Source organism: Lactuca virosa, chromosome 3 (assembly GCF_052849685.1).
Source record: "Lactuca virosa cultivar CGN04683 chromosome 3, Lactuca_virosa_CGN04683_v6, whole genome shotgun sequence".
Taxonomy (NCBI): Eukaryota; Viridiplantae; Streptophyta; class Magnoliopsida; order Asterales; family Asteraceae; genus Lactuca; species Lactuca virosa.
The window spans coordinates 85,133,120-85,146,929 of record NC_136428.1 but is presented as its reverse complement, the minus strand read 5'-3'; the positions used below and the strand labels follow the sequence as shown (position 1 = coordinate 85,146,929).

Genomic DNA, 13,810 nt, shown 5'->3' with positions numbered 1-13,810 from the left:
TCCGAACTTCGGTCCGATGCAGTGGGCAAGGCCCTGGTTAGTTCCGGACTTCGGTCCGATGCAGTGAGCAAGGCCCTGGTTAGTTCCGGACTTCGGTCCAATGCAGTTTCCGGACTTCGGTCCGATGCAGTGGGCAAGGCCCAGTAGTTGCTTTATATGTTATTGTATGGTATGTGGTAGTTTGGGGGAGCTCACTAAGCTTCGTGCTTACAGTTTCAGTTTTGGTTTCAGGTACTTCAGCTAGCAAAGGGAAGGGCTCGGGATGATGGCATGGCATACACCACAGTTTTAGCCTGGGAGTTAGACTCTGATATTTTTGACATGATATTGAGATCGGTTTTGATTTGATACATTTATTATGACATTTGAGATACACGACTCATGATTTCATTATATGATAATTGATATTATGGTTTTAGTAATGTTTTCGAACAAAAATTTTTGGGTTGTATTTTTGGGACGTTTCAAGTTGGTATCAGAGCCTTGGTTTGAGGGATTCGGACGCAGTTTCGGGTGTGTCTGAACTCAAACTAAGGAATTGGTATAGAAATTTTCAAAAGGAAAATCAATTTTTGTAAAAAGGAGTTTTGAGAAAAGAAAAGAGTTTTAGAAAAATCGGAAAGAATTTTTAGAAAGAAAAGAACTTTAAAAAAGAAAAAGGATGTGGTGCATGCAATCAGCCGAGCTCAAGTAAGTACTCCCAAATTACCCATACAAGTTTATGTTATGATTATCAGTTTCAGTTTCAGTAGAACAGCATGCTAGAATAGGACTAAGGATCTAGGAGGATGCCTTATGTGCCTGCTATATGTGCTTCAGCTTTATGAGAATTGCATGCTAGTATTGAGTAGACAATAGTAGGATAGCCTGTTAGGGTTATGCCTGATAGTATGAGCTTAGCATTGTATGCTAGTACAGTTTCTTGTTATGAGGATAGATTTGCTTGAGTAGTTTCCTGTGTCTGAATGCTGCTTGCTTTGTGCTTTGTGGGACTCTGAGTGATGGGAGTTAGCCATTAGGTGAATACATCACATCACATGTGATCAGGGTTGAATAATCTCAGAGTGCTGGATTTGGCCCTATTGCGCAGCTCTTGTCTGAGTCTAACCGTTGTAGGGACGAGTCTTTTACTCGAAGGATTATCTGAGCCTCGTCACATGTGATGGTATTCAGGTGATGGCTAAGTGGAATTACAAGGAGGCCTTCAGCAGCTGAGGACTGGGTGGGGTGGAGTCAGAGATTTCCCTAGGGCAAGCCTAGGATGAGAGTAGCAGAGATCAGTAGCAGTAGAAGTGACTTGGTGGAGTCAAGGCAGTCCTTGAGGAAAGTACGGATAGATGTGGAAGGTAGTATGGGCCCGTACTACTGAAAGCAGAGGATCCGTACTTGAACCAAGGAAGGCTGAGATGAGACCAGGGAACTTGTAAGTAGTAGCGATCCCTCGAGATATATCAGTGTTTCTGACGTTTATCATGATGTGATTTCAGAATGGTGGTTTTACGCCCTAGGCCAGCAGTCGGCAGTTCAGGAGCCGGTGAGGGATCAGGATTAGGCTCAGGGGTCGAGCATCTAGATGAGCAGACCAGGGAGTTCCTCTCTTCAGAGGTTACTCGCACCATACTTGAGAAGACTCCTGTGATCTTCGGTTCGATTAAGGAGGGTATTTTAGAGCTGATGGACGAGAGGTTGAGCACATTCCGTGCTGAGGTGGCGGCCATGATGGGGTCACGCACACTCACCTTCAGGGAGTTCCGAGCTTGTGGAGGTCCAGAATACCATGGGGCACGGGATCCCATAGCGAGTACCAGGTGGTTGGCGGATGTCGCCAATGCGTTCCGTACCAGCAGATGTCCCGAGGGGGACAAGGTCAGACTGGCATCCTGTCTTCTGAAGGACCGGGCACGAGATTGGTGGGAGGAGATCGGGCATGTTATCGGAGATGACGCAGCTCTTGATGCGATGACCTGGGCTGATTTTACTACCAGGTTCAGAGCCGAGTTTGCACCGGTTATTGAGGTGCAGTAGTTAGCTAGGGAATTTCAGGATCTCACCCAGACTACAGAGACAGTGGCGGAGATTACCGCCAAGTTCAGGGAGAGGGCTCTTCTCGTTTCTCAGTACGCAGCTGATGAGGAAATGAAGAAGGCCCGTTATCATGAGATGTTGCGGAGTGATATCCGCCAGTTTGTGAGCCGTTCCAGCTGTAAAACGCTGGATGATATGATTGCCAGGGCTCGAGAGAGAGAGAGATAGATTTGGAGATGGAGAAGAAGAGGAAGGCAGAGGCGGCATCTGGCACAGGGAGTTCGAGCAAAAAGCCCAAGGTATCGGATCACAGATCCAGAGGACAGCAGGGCCACAGTAGGTGTGGCAAGTGTGGGAGATTGCACGATGGGGCATGCAAGGCAGGGATCTCCGGCTGCTATAAGTGCGGTCGGACCGGGCATATGAGTAGAGATTGTACAGCCACCACCACCACCACAGCAGCTGATATGATTTGCTTCCATTGCAATCAGAGGGGACATAAAAAGTCCCAGTGTCCGATTTTAGCAGCAGCAGGGAAGGTGGCAGCACCTGCCCCTGCTACATTGAGGATTACAGATGGCCGTCAGGGTCGGGGTGAGGCGCCAGTGGCGAAGAGTAGAGCTTTCCAGATGACAGCAGAGGAGGTGCGAGTGACTCCTGATGTGGTGACGAGTACGTATTTTCCTCTTGTTTCTTATTTGATATTATTTGTTTCTCATAGTTATATGTTTCGTATAGGGTCGTTCTTAGTGAACGGCATTTCAGCTACAATATTGTTTGATTCGGGGGCCACCCGATCATTTGTTTCACTTGCGCTTAGCAAGAGGTTTAGTGGAGCTCAGGGGAAGCTGGATTGTCCACTCGAGGTTGAGATAGCTGATGACAGGACCGTCAGGGTCGCGAGAGTGCATAGGGGGTGTTCGCTGCAGTTATTTGATGAGCAGTTTTCAGTGGACTTGGTTCCTATTCCCCTGAGAGGGAATAAGGTTATAGTGGGTATGGATTGGCTGAGCCCCAATGGGGCAGTGATTGATTGTGAGCTATAGTTAGTGAGGGTTCGCACTCCCAGTGGGGGAGAGTTAGTGATTCAGGGCGAGAGGCCACAACACGGACCAGTTCTTTGTTCAGCAGCGAGAGCGAGGCGCTACGTTCAGCAGGGTTGTGCGGGGTACATCGCCTATGTTATAGATGCCCGGGAGAAGGGTAAGGCGACAGTTGACGATGTACCAGTAATGCGAGAGTATCTGGACGTATTCCCAGAGGACTTACCTGGGATACCTCCGGAAAGACAGGTTGAGTTTCGGATTGACCTGGTTCCGGGTGCGGCTCCGATAGCCAAAGCACCGTATCGGTTGGCTCCTCCAGAGATGCAGGAGTTGTCTACGCAGCTGCAAGAGCTGCTAGACAAGGGTTTCATCAGGCCGAGTAGTTCACCATGGGGATCCCCGGTCCTGTTCGTGAGGAAGAAGGATGGGTCGCACCGTATGTGCATAGATTACCGGGAGCTGAACAAGGTAACGGTGAAGAACCGTTACCCACTCCCGAGGATAGACGACTTGTTTGACCAGCTTCAGGGAGCATCTTGGTTCTCCAAGATTGATCTACGGTCAGGATATCACCAGATGCGGGTCAGGGATGAGGATGTGCAGAAGACCGCTTTTAGGACCCACTATGGTCATTATGAGTTTGTGGTGATGCCGTTCGGGCTCACCAACGCTCCAGCCGCGTTCATGGATCTCATGAACCGCGTATGCAGACCGATGCTGGATCGGTCTGTGATAGTGTTCATTGATGACATCTTGGTTTATTCCAAGACTCAGGAGCAGCACGAGGAGCACCTGAGAGAGGTGCTAGAGACGCTGAGGAGGGAGAGACTTTTCACGAAGTTCTCCAAGTGCGAGTTCTGGTTGCGCGAGGTGCAGTTCCTTGGACACCTCATCAACCAGAAGGGTATACTAGTAGATCCTGCCAAGATAGAGGCCGTGATGCAGTGGGAGGTCCCGAGGTGTCCAACTGAGATTCAGAGCTTCCTAGGACTGGCAGGGTACTACAGGAGATTCATCCAGGATTTCTCCAAGATAGCAGTTCCGCTCACCCGACTGACCAAGAAGTCGGTGGTGTTTCGCTGGGGGCCTGAGCAGCAGGCGGCATTTGAGACCCTCAGACAGAGATTGTGCGAGGCGCCGATTCTTACCCTGCCAGAGGGAGTAGAGGATTTTGTAGTCTACTGTGACGCTTCGATCACAGGTATGGGAGCGGTTTTGATGCAGCGAGGCCATGTGATAGCTTACGCCTCTAGACAGTTGAAGCCTCACGAGGCTAACTATCCTACACACGACTTGGAGTTGGGGGCAGTAGTGTTTGCCCTCAAGATTTGGCGACATTACCTCTATGGGGTCCGTTGTACCATTTACACGGATCACAAGAGTTTGAGGTACCTCATGGATCAGCCGAATCTGAACATGAGGCAGCGCCGATGGTTAGACGTGGTAAAGGATTATGACTGTGAGATCCTTTATCATCCGGGCAAAGCCAACGTAGTGGCCGATGCCCTGAGCCGCAAGGCGGTAGCAGCCCCGATCAGGGATATATGTCTGAGAATGATAGTGATTACTCCATTGTTGGAGCAGATTAGAGAGGCACGGGTTGAGGGCATGAAAGAGGAGAGGCAGAAGTGTGAGAGGATTGTTGGCCGAGTAGCTTCCTTTGACTATGACAGTCGAGGATTGTTGACCCTTCATGGGAGAGTTTAGGTACCGTACTGGGGAGGAGTACGGAAGGTGCTGATGGATGAGGCCCACAAGTCTCGGTTCTCCATCCACCCAGGGGCGACGAAGATGTATAGAGATCTTTGACCCGATTATTGGTGGCCATGCATGAAGCGGGACGTAGCTTGGTATGTGGAGAGATGCCTGACCTGCAGGAAGGTCAAGGCGGAACACCAGAGACCCCACGGCAAGATGCAGCCATTAGACATTCCCGTATGGAAATGGGAGGATATCACTATGGATTTCATCACTAAGCTTCCCAGGACCGCACGTGGAGTTGATTCGATTTGGGTCATAGTGGATCGGCTGACCAAAAGCGCGCATTTCATACCGATTCAGGAGAGCATATCGGACAAAAAGCTAGCCGATATTTATGTGCGCGAGGTAATGGCACGGCATGGAGTGCATGTATCAGTAGTATCCGATCGAGACGTCCGGTTCACTTCCAGGTTTTGGAAGCGGTTTCATGACGAGATGGGGACTGGTCTTCACTTCAGCACCGCTTTCCACCCTCAGACGGACGGGCAAAGCGAGAGGACGATTCAGACCCTCGAGGACATGCTGCGGGCATGTGTTCTAGATTTTGGTGGTAGTTGGGATACGTATCTTCCATTAGCAGAATTTTCGTATAACAACAGTTACCACGCCAGTATTGACCGCCCTCCGTTCGAGATGCCTTACGGGAGGAAGTGTAGGACCCCGATTTGTTGGGGAGAGGTCGGTCAGAGGGTCATCGGGAGCACTGAGGTGGTGCTCAAGACCATAGAGTTGATCCAGCAGGTCCGTAGCAGACTGCAGACTGCGCAGAGTCGGCAGAAGAATTACGCCGACAGGAGGCGTTCAGACTTGGAGTTTCAGGTGGGCGACATGGTCCTCCTAAAAGTGTCACCTTGGAAGGGTGTCATCAGGTTCCAGAAGAGGGGCAAGTTGGGCCCCATGTTCATTGGTCCCTTTAGGGTTTTGGCCCGGGTGGGTCGGGTTGCTTACCGTTTGGATCTTCCAGCAGAGCTTAGCCAGATCCACAATACTTTCCATGTTTCTCAGTTACGGAAGTGTTTGGTGGATGAGTCAGCAATGGTACCATTGGAGGATATTCAGGTTGATAACAGCCTGAATTATATCAAGAGACCAGTTGCGATCTTAGATCGGAAGACGAAGACCTTGAGGAACAAGGTGGTTCAGTTAGTGAAGGTGCAGTGGCAGCACCGGAAGGGTTCATAGTGGACATGGGAGCCCGAGGAGGAGATGAGGGAGCACTACCCGGAGTTGTTTTCAGATTCAGCAGACTTCGAGGACGAAGTCTAAGACAAGTGGGGGAGAATTATAACGCCCCATTCCTGGTACGAAAGTAATTCTCTAAATGTTCATTTTATAAGAGTTACTCGACGAGTTGGTAGCCCTAACTCGTCGAGTAGGTGCGAGCTGGACCGCGGTTTAAGTGGACTACTCGACGAGTCGGAAATGGACTCGGCGAGTAGGTCCATCAGGAGGAAACCCTAATCCTTAGGGTTTGCACCCTATTTAAGCATCATTATGAGTCCTCACCCCAGCCTCCATCACATCCACAGTCCATTCTCGAAACCCTAGCAACCATTGAGTGTCTTAAAGCCTTTCTTGCCATTTTTGTGTGATTTGAAGTTAGGAGAAGGAAGAGATCCATTGGTGTTTCAAGAAGAGGCAGAAGATCCAGATTTTTAGTTGCATTTCAGAGCTCTTGAAGGTATAAAGTTTGTACCTTGACTTATTTTCACTTAGATCTTCTTGAAAGCTTGTTGTTGCCACTTTTGGGGTCCCTTCCAAGATAATTTCGTGTAGAGAGCTTTTGGGACTATAAGGACTTTAGATCTAGGCACTCTTGAGTTCCAGAAGCTCAAAGTTACCACCTTTATTCAGCCAAGATCCCGTTCTATGCCCTAGACTCTCATTTCTAGCTTGTTTTGGGTGATTTAGCTTCATTGCATCATGCATGCACGTAAAGTTAGCAACTTTACGTGTTATTCTAGCCTAAGGAGTCCATATCTATGAATTGGAGGCAGTGGAATCACCTAGGAACAACTGTATAGTCTGAACATGCAATGGACTCGCCGAGTTGTTCTTGGGACTCGACGAGTCGGATCGATGTCCCCAAACCCTTCTTCGATTATGAGTGATACCACTGAGTTAAGGAGATGACTCAGCGAGTTGGACAGGAGTGAGACTCAGAAACAAAAGAGCTCGACGAGTCCAAGGTGAGACTCGACGAGTAGAATCGAGATGTCCCGATGTTATGACCGTTTGAACTCGACGAGTCGGTAGAGGGACTCGGCGAGTTGGGTTGACTGAGAGTTGACTTTGACCTTAGCGTTGACTCTTATCAGAAGGGTAAAATGGTCATTTTACCCTGAGAGTAGCTATCAGTATTTGATTTAGTGTTTATGGGATTTGTAGCCGGGGAGTTTCGGAGCAGCAGTAGACAGTTTCAGATTTAGCATCTCAGCAGCCAGCGTTTCGAGGTGAGTTTCCTTCCAGTAGGAACGGGTCTACGGCCACAATGCCGGCCCGTTTAGTTAGCAGTAGTTCCAGACTTCGGTCCGATGCAATAGTTCAGTGTGCTTGATGTCTTTGTGATTCAAGCCTGTCTATGTGTTATGTGTTCCGGACTTCGGTCCGATGCAGTATGCAGTATACGTGTTTATGCTAGTAGTTATGATTATGCCATGCTATGTTCAGTTAGTTCCGGACTTCGGTCCGATGCAGTTTCAAGACTTCGGTCCGATGCAGTGGGCAAGGCCCTGGTTAGTTCCGGACTTCGGTTCGATGCAGTGGGCAAGGCCCTGGTTAGTTCCGGACTTCGTTCCGATGCAGTTTTTGGACTTCGGTCCGATGCAGTGGGCAAGGCCCAGTAGTTGCTTTATATGTTATTGTATGGTATGTGGTAGTTTGGGGGAGCTCACTAAGCTTCGTGCTTACAGTTTCAGTTTTGGTTTCAGGTACTTCAGCTAGCAAAGGGAAGGGCTCGGGATGATAGCATGGCACACACCACAGTTTTAGCCTGGGAGGTAGACTCTGATATTTTTGACATGATATTGACATCGGTTTTGATTTGATACATTTATTATGACATTTGAGATACACGACTCATGATTTCATTATATGATAATTGATATTATGGTTTTAGTAATGTTTTCGAACAAAAATTTTTGGGTTGTATTTTTGGGACGTTTCACAAGTGGTGGGTGGGTTGTTGGTGGTAGTGTTGATGGGTGTGTGATATAGGATGGTGGTGATGGATGGTGGTTGCATGTGGTAATGTTGGTGGTGATGGTGGTAGGTGGTGATGATGTTAGTGGGTCGTGGTAGGGATGGTGGTGGTAGGTGGGTGTTTGTGGTACTCGGTGGTGGTGATGATGGGTGGTGGTAGGGGTGGTGGTGGCGGGTGGTGGAGGCGGGTGATGGTGATGAGTGGTGGTAGGTGGGTGATGGGTGGTGATTGGTGGTGGTGGTAGTGGGTGGTGGTGATAATGGAGGTGGGTGGTGGTGGTGGTGGTGGTCATGGGTGATGGTTGGTGGTGGTGATGGTCGGTAGTGATGGTGCTGGTGGTCTTGGTAGGTAGTGGGTGGGGGTGGTTGTGGAAGGTGGTGGTGATAGGTGGTGGAGGCGGGTAGTAGTGGTGGGCGGGCGGGGGTGGTGGTTGTGATGGGTGGTGGAAGCGGGTGGTGGTGATGGGTGAGTAATGGGTGGTGGGTGGTGGGGGTGGGGGTGGTGGTGGCGGGTGGTGGCTTTAATGGGTTGTGGGCGGGAGGAGGGTGGTGGTAGTAGTGGTGGGTGGGTGGGGTGGTGGTGGTGGGTGGTGGAGGCTGGTAGTAGTGAAGGGTTATGGTGGCGGGTGGTGGTTGGTGGTAGTGCTGATTGGTGGTCATAATGGTAGGTGGTGGGTGGGTGGTAGTGATGGGTGGTGGAGGTGGGTGGTGATGGTTGGTGGTGGCGGCGCATGGTGGCTTTGGTGGGTGGTGGGCGAGGGGGGGGGGTGGTCGGTGGTGATAGGTGGTGGTCGTAGTTGGTGGTGGTTGGCGGTGATGATGGTGTTGGGTGGTGGGTGGGGGTGGTAGTGATGGGTGGTAGAGGTGGGTGGTTTTGTTTGAGTGGTGAATCATGTTGGTTAATGAGTTTTTTAATTTTTTTATATTTATATTAATATTATTTGATTATTTTAATTTAAGAATTGTGTAGTCCAAATTTGTTCTCAAGTGTTTTCGTAATAAAAATGTTCTCGATTGAACGCTTTATATATATATATATATATATATATATATATATATATATATATATATATATATATATATATATATATATATATATATATATATATATATATATATATACTCCCTCCGTCCCAAAATTATTGTCTACAGACAAAAAAAACACACAGATTAAGGAAACATTAATTACCAATAACTTTATACAATAAAATGACAGTTTTGTCCTTACTTTATATTTAATGTTCTATTAAATGTTTAATTGGTTAAGTAATAATGAGGGGTATTTTGGTAAAAATGTTATTTATTTTTAAAAGAATACTATTATTTTGGGACAAACCAAAAACGAAAGATGTACTATAATTTTGGGACGGAGGGAGTATATATATATATATATATATATATATATATATATATATATATATATATATATATATATGGAGGTAAGTTCAATTAAGAAAATAAAAAAGGTTGAGAATGGGGGAATCATTCTCAGCCACTCATTTATTTTTGCCGCAAAAGTCTCCGTTGTACCAGCATAAATGGATAAGGAATACACATGTGTTTCCAACAAAACATGTTTCCTTAAACTATGTTAATCATTACCTTAATATATACAAAAACATAGTTTTTTTTTTAATTTTTAAGAAACTATTTTTATCGAAAAATGATTCTAACTTTACCAAAATTCATGATTTTTTATTCTCTACAAATAGACATCGATATTGATATGCTTTTTAGATAAAATAAAAAAATTATTTTTTTTATATATTCAGCTATCGTTATTCATAAGTGAATAAAAATGCATCAGATTTTTGTTACAGTACATTCGTTATTCACTTATGAATAAAAATATATAATTAATTTTTTTTACAGTTTAAGTATCATTTATAGTACTTATTCATATATGAATAACAAATTAACTGTAACAAAAATAGATAAATGTTTTATTCATATATGAATATAAAATATGACGACAACTACTACACGTTTTATTCATATATAAATATAATATATGACGAAAGATGATGTAAAAAATATATTTTAAATAAAAAAACTTTATTACGTGTCATATTCATATATGAACGATACTTAAACTATATAAAAAAAGCATACATTTATTCATAAGTGAATAACGAATGTACTGTAATAAAAATCTGATCAGATTTTTATTCACTTATGAATAACGAGATCTGAAACTTTAAAAAAAATAAATTTTTTATTTTATCTTAAAACTATATCAATATGGATGTCTATTTATAGAGAATAAAAAGTTATGAATTTTGATATATTTAAAATAATTTTTCGATAAAAATGGTTTTCTAAAAATAAAAAAACAAAAAAAGAGTATGTTTTTGTGTATATTAAGGTAATGATTAGCATAGTTTAAGAAAACATGTTTGGTTGGAAAACACATATTTATCCGTTATCCATTTCCGTCGGTACGTCCAAGTGTTTTGCGGTAAAATAACTGTGTGGCTGAGAATGATTCTCTCATTCTCAACCTTTTTTTTTCTCAATTGAACTCTCCTCTATATATATATATATATATATATATATATATATATATATATATATATATATATATATATATATATATATATATATATATATATATATATATATATATAGGGCTGGTAATTGTCTAAATAGGTGTAGAGAATCACAAAACTACATTTCGATAAATAAACCAACTTTTTGGTTGCCAATATTTTATCTCTAATTTTTTTCCATTTTCAAATTTGACTACAGTAATTTATGTTAAGAGATCGATGGGGTATGGATTACTTTTATGGAGTAGAATGAAGATGGAGAGTAACTAATTCTTTAAATATTTTTTTTAAAGCAGTTCCCCTGATCGAGAAGCACTTGATATTCCAAAATATTGAAAACCGATCCAATCAGTTCCGGTTCCAATATTTTAGAAACCTTTGGTACCGGTTGTGTAAATTTCGCTGGGTACCCACCTATATTTATCTTAATTTGCATGGACTCTCTTAATTACATGTTTAGGGTCGCTATGGAGAAGCCTGATGCAGTTGATATTACTTGGCCAATGAAATTGTTGACGAATGTGTATGTTACGGGACATGTGGAATTTAGGAATAATCTTCCAATTATCATGTCACAAATGAGATGCCATCAGTGACTTTCTTGTGGATTAATCCTCATGGTACGAGGAAAGGATGTAAGTTGAACCGGATTAAATGGCGTACGTTGTAGTACTCTTATCGAATGTAGTGTTTCATTGCAGCTAGTTATCTTTCCTTAATAATGTCGTTTTCAAAAAAGAAAAAAAAAATACATAATATAATTAAAAGCAAATTAATGTGAACTAAAGAAAGTTCATGGATGTTTCCACTTCAAGGGAAGTAAAACATCAAAAGAAATGATATCACGAAGTGTGTGTGTAAAGAAGAAGAAGAAACTTCATAGAAATTTCCAACAACCTCACCCACCATTAATTTTAAGAGAAAGGTCAATCCCATTGATTACTCAGCATGTGTCGGTTTTATCCAAATACATTTACCTTCACCTAGTTACCCAAACGATATAGAGAGTGGCCGGTGTGAATTCTTGTTGACTACGTAACCTTTGCCACAAAATCTCTTCTATATATACATGGGAATAGTCATCCTCCGTTCTGGACCTACCAATCTCAATTGTTCTTGCCAAAAAACCGAGTTTAATATTTACAATCTGATCATAGTAGTAACGAAAGCCTTGGGATCAGTTGGGATAAAGAGAGCTAGAAATGAGAAAACTGCCATTTGAGAAAGATGGGCTTAAAAAAGGTCCATGGACAGAAGAAGAAGATCTCAAACTCATCCAATACATTCGAGCACATGGACCTGGGAAATGGCGAAGCCTTCCCAAATACGCTGGTAAGTATCATTTGTGGTTGCATTAAAAGAGTACAATATTACCTTTTTCCTTTTCTAATATGTTAATATTTGATTATAACAGGGCTTCAGAGATGTGGAAAAAGCTGTCGCCTTCGATGGACAAACTACTTGAGGCCTGATATAAAGAGAGGAAGATTTTCATTTGAAGAAGAAGAAACCATCATCCAACTACATAGCATTCTTGGGAATAAGTGAGTTAATTTAAGTTCACTACTCAAAATTAATGCGCATTAAAGTTTTAAGATCATATTAATTTTCGCTAGTTAGATATTCTGAACAGAGATACAATCTAAATACCATTATACTGCTTCATTTTCGCTGCTTAGATATTCTATAAAAGGAATGTTTTATACCATTTATATTTCACTTTATTAGAGGTTTCTGAACAGAAATACATCATTCCACCATTTTTTTGTCAACTTTTCAAAGGTCTAAGCTATACTATACTTAGTTCAATATGGCTATATATATAGGTGGTCATTAATAGCTGCTCGCTTACCTGGAAGAACGGACAATGAAATCAAGAACTACTGGAACACCCACATACGGAAAAGGCTACTCAAGAATGGAATTGATCCAGTGACTCATAATCCTCGCATTGACTTCTTGGAACTTTCATCCATACTGAATTCAGCTTGGTTTAATCTCTCAAACCTACTTAACCTTCAAACTCTTGTAAATCCTCAAGTTCTAACGCTTGCCACATTCTTGGGATCATCCTCATGTTCATCAAATAAAGAAAACCATGAGTTGTTTTTCAATCGCCTCTTAAATCCTATGAACCCGACTCTTAATCAGCAAAATCGACCTTTAAGTGTCCCAAGCACTCGAATTTTGAATCCAAGACACCTCATGCAAACAAATGATATGCAAGATTTTCCAGAGAGCTTGGTTAACCTTAAATGTGATACCATACAAGATGTTATGATGCGTACATGCGTGACGGACGATTGTTTTGACATTCCAAATTACAACAAACAAGCATCTGAAAGCTTAAATTTTCAACCATCATATGGGGGAAATGATTTACCTACAACCCAACATGTCAACTATGACTCATCATCCATGCCGAGCCCTACACCATTAGTTTCGTCATCAACAATAATCAATAATAGCAGCAATGAGGATGAGAGAGAAAGTTATAGTAGTAACATGTTCAACTTGGAATAAATAATCAATAATAGCAGCAATGAGGATGAGAGAGAAAGTTATAGTAGTAACATGTTCAACTTGGATATTCCAGAGAGTTTGGAGTTTAATGATTTCATATAGGTATGATATAATGTAAATTAAATAATTAGAAAGTTATAGTAGTAACATGTTCAACGGTGATGATCCGTACATAACAGGTTTAACCATACACAACAATTTGTGTTTTATATGTTTGGACTATACAAATTTATGTGTTGTTTATGGCCAAAAATTGTTGTATTGTAATTAATTAGAAATTAAGGTCTTTATTAAAAGCTAAGTAACTTAAAAGAAGAAAAACAAAATCAAAAAGAAAATGAGGCACGGACGGTTGTTGAAGAAATTATGTGACACTTTCTCTCAAATTTGTTTTTATTACGTCCAAAATAATAATCACTACTTAGATGAGTGTCGTATCATTACCACATTCAACCATTAAATCTATGGTATACCTACCACTAAAACATCACTCCATATTATTTTTTTTTTAAATTCAAAAATACTATAAAACATATAACTTTTTTTAAAGCTAGTTTTTTTTTTAATTCAATTAAAATAAGAAATTACTTTAAAAAAATTTACATTAATTAAAAAAAATGCAACGTTAAAAAAAACATAAAAATGTTAAACATTAAAAACAAAAAAAAAACAAAAAAAACAAAAAAAAACCTACCCCCTGTTCCT

At 42.4% G+C, this 13,810-nt stretch overlaps 1 protein-coding gene across 1 annotated transcript; it reads left to right on the top strand.

The window, feature by feature from the left end:
• The first annotated feature begins 11,658 nt into the window (after positions 1-11,658).
• LOC145162441 (transcription factor MYB41-like) lies at positions 11,659-13,290 on the top strand. The gene is made up of 3 exons (XM_079081585.1): positions 11,659-11,914; positions 11,997-12,126; positions 12,409-13,290. Exons 1-3 carry the CDS (start codon positions 11,785-11,787, stop codon positions 13,103-13,105), a joined length of 957 nt encoding a protein of 318 aa, XP_078937711.1. The 5' UTR covers positions 11,659-11,784; the 3' UTR covers positions 13,106-13,290.
• The last annotated feature ends 520 nt before the right edge of the window (positions 13,291-13,810 follow it).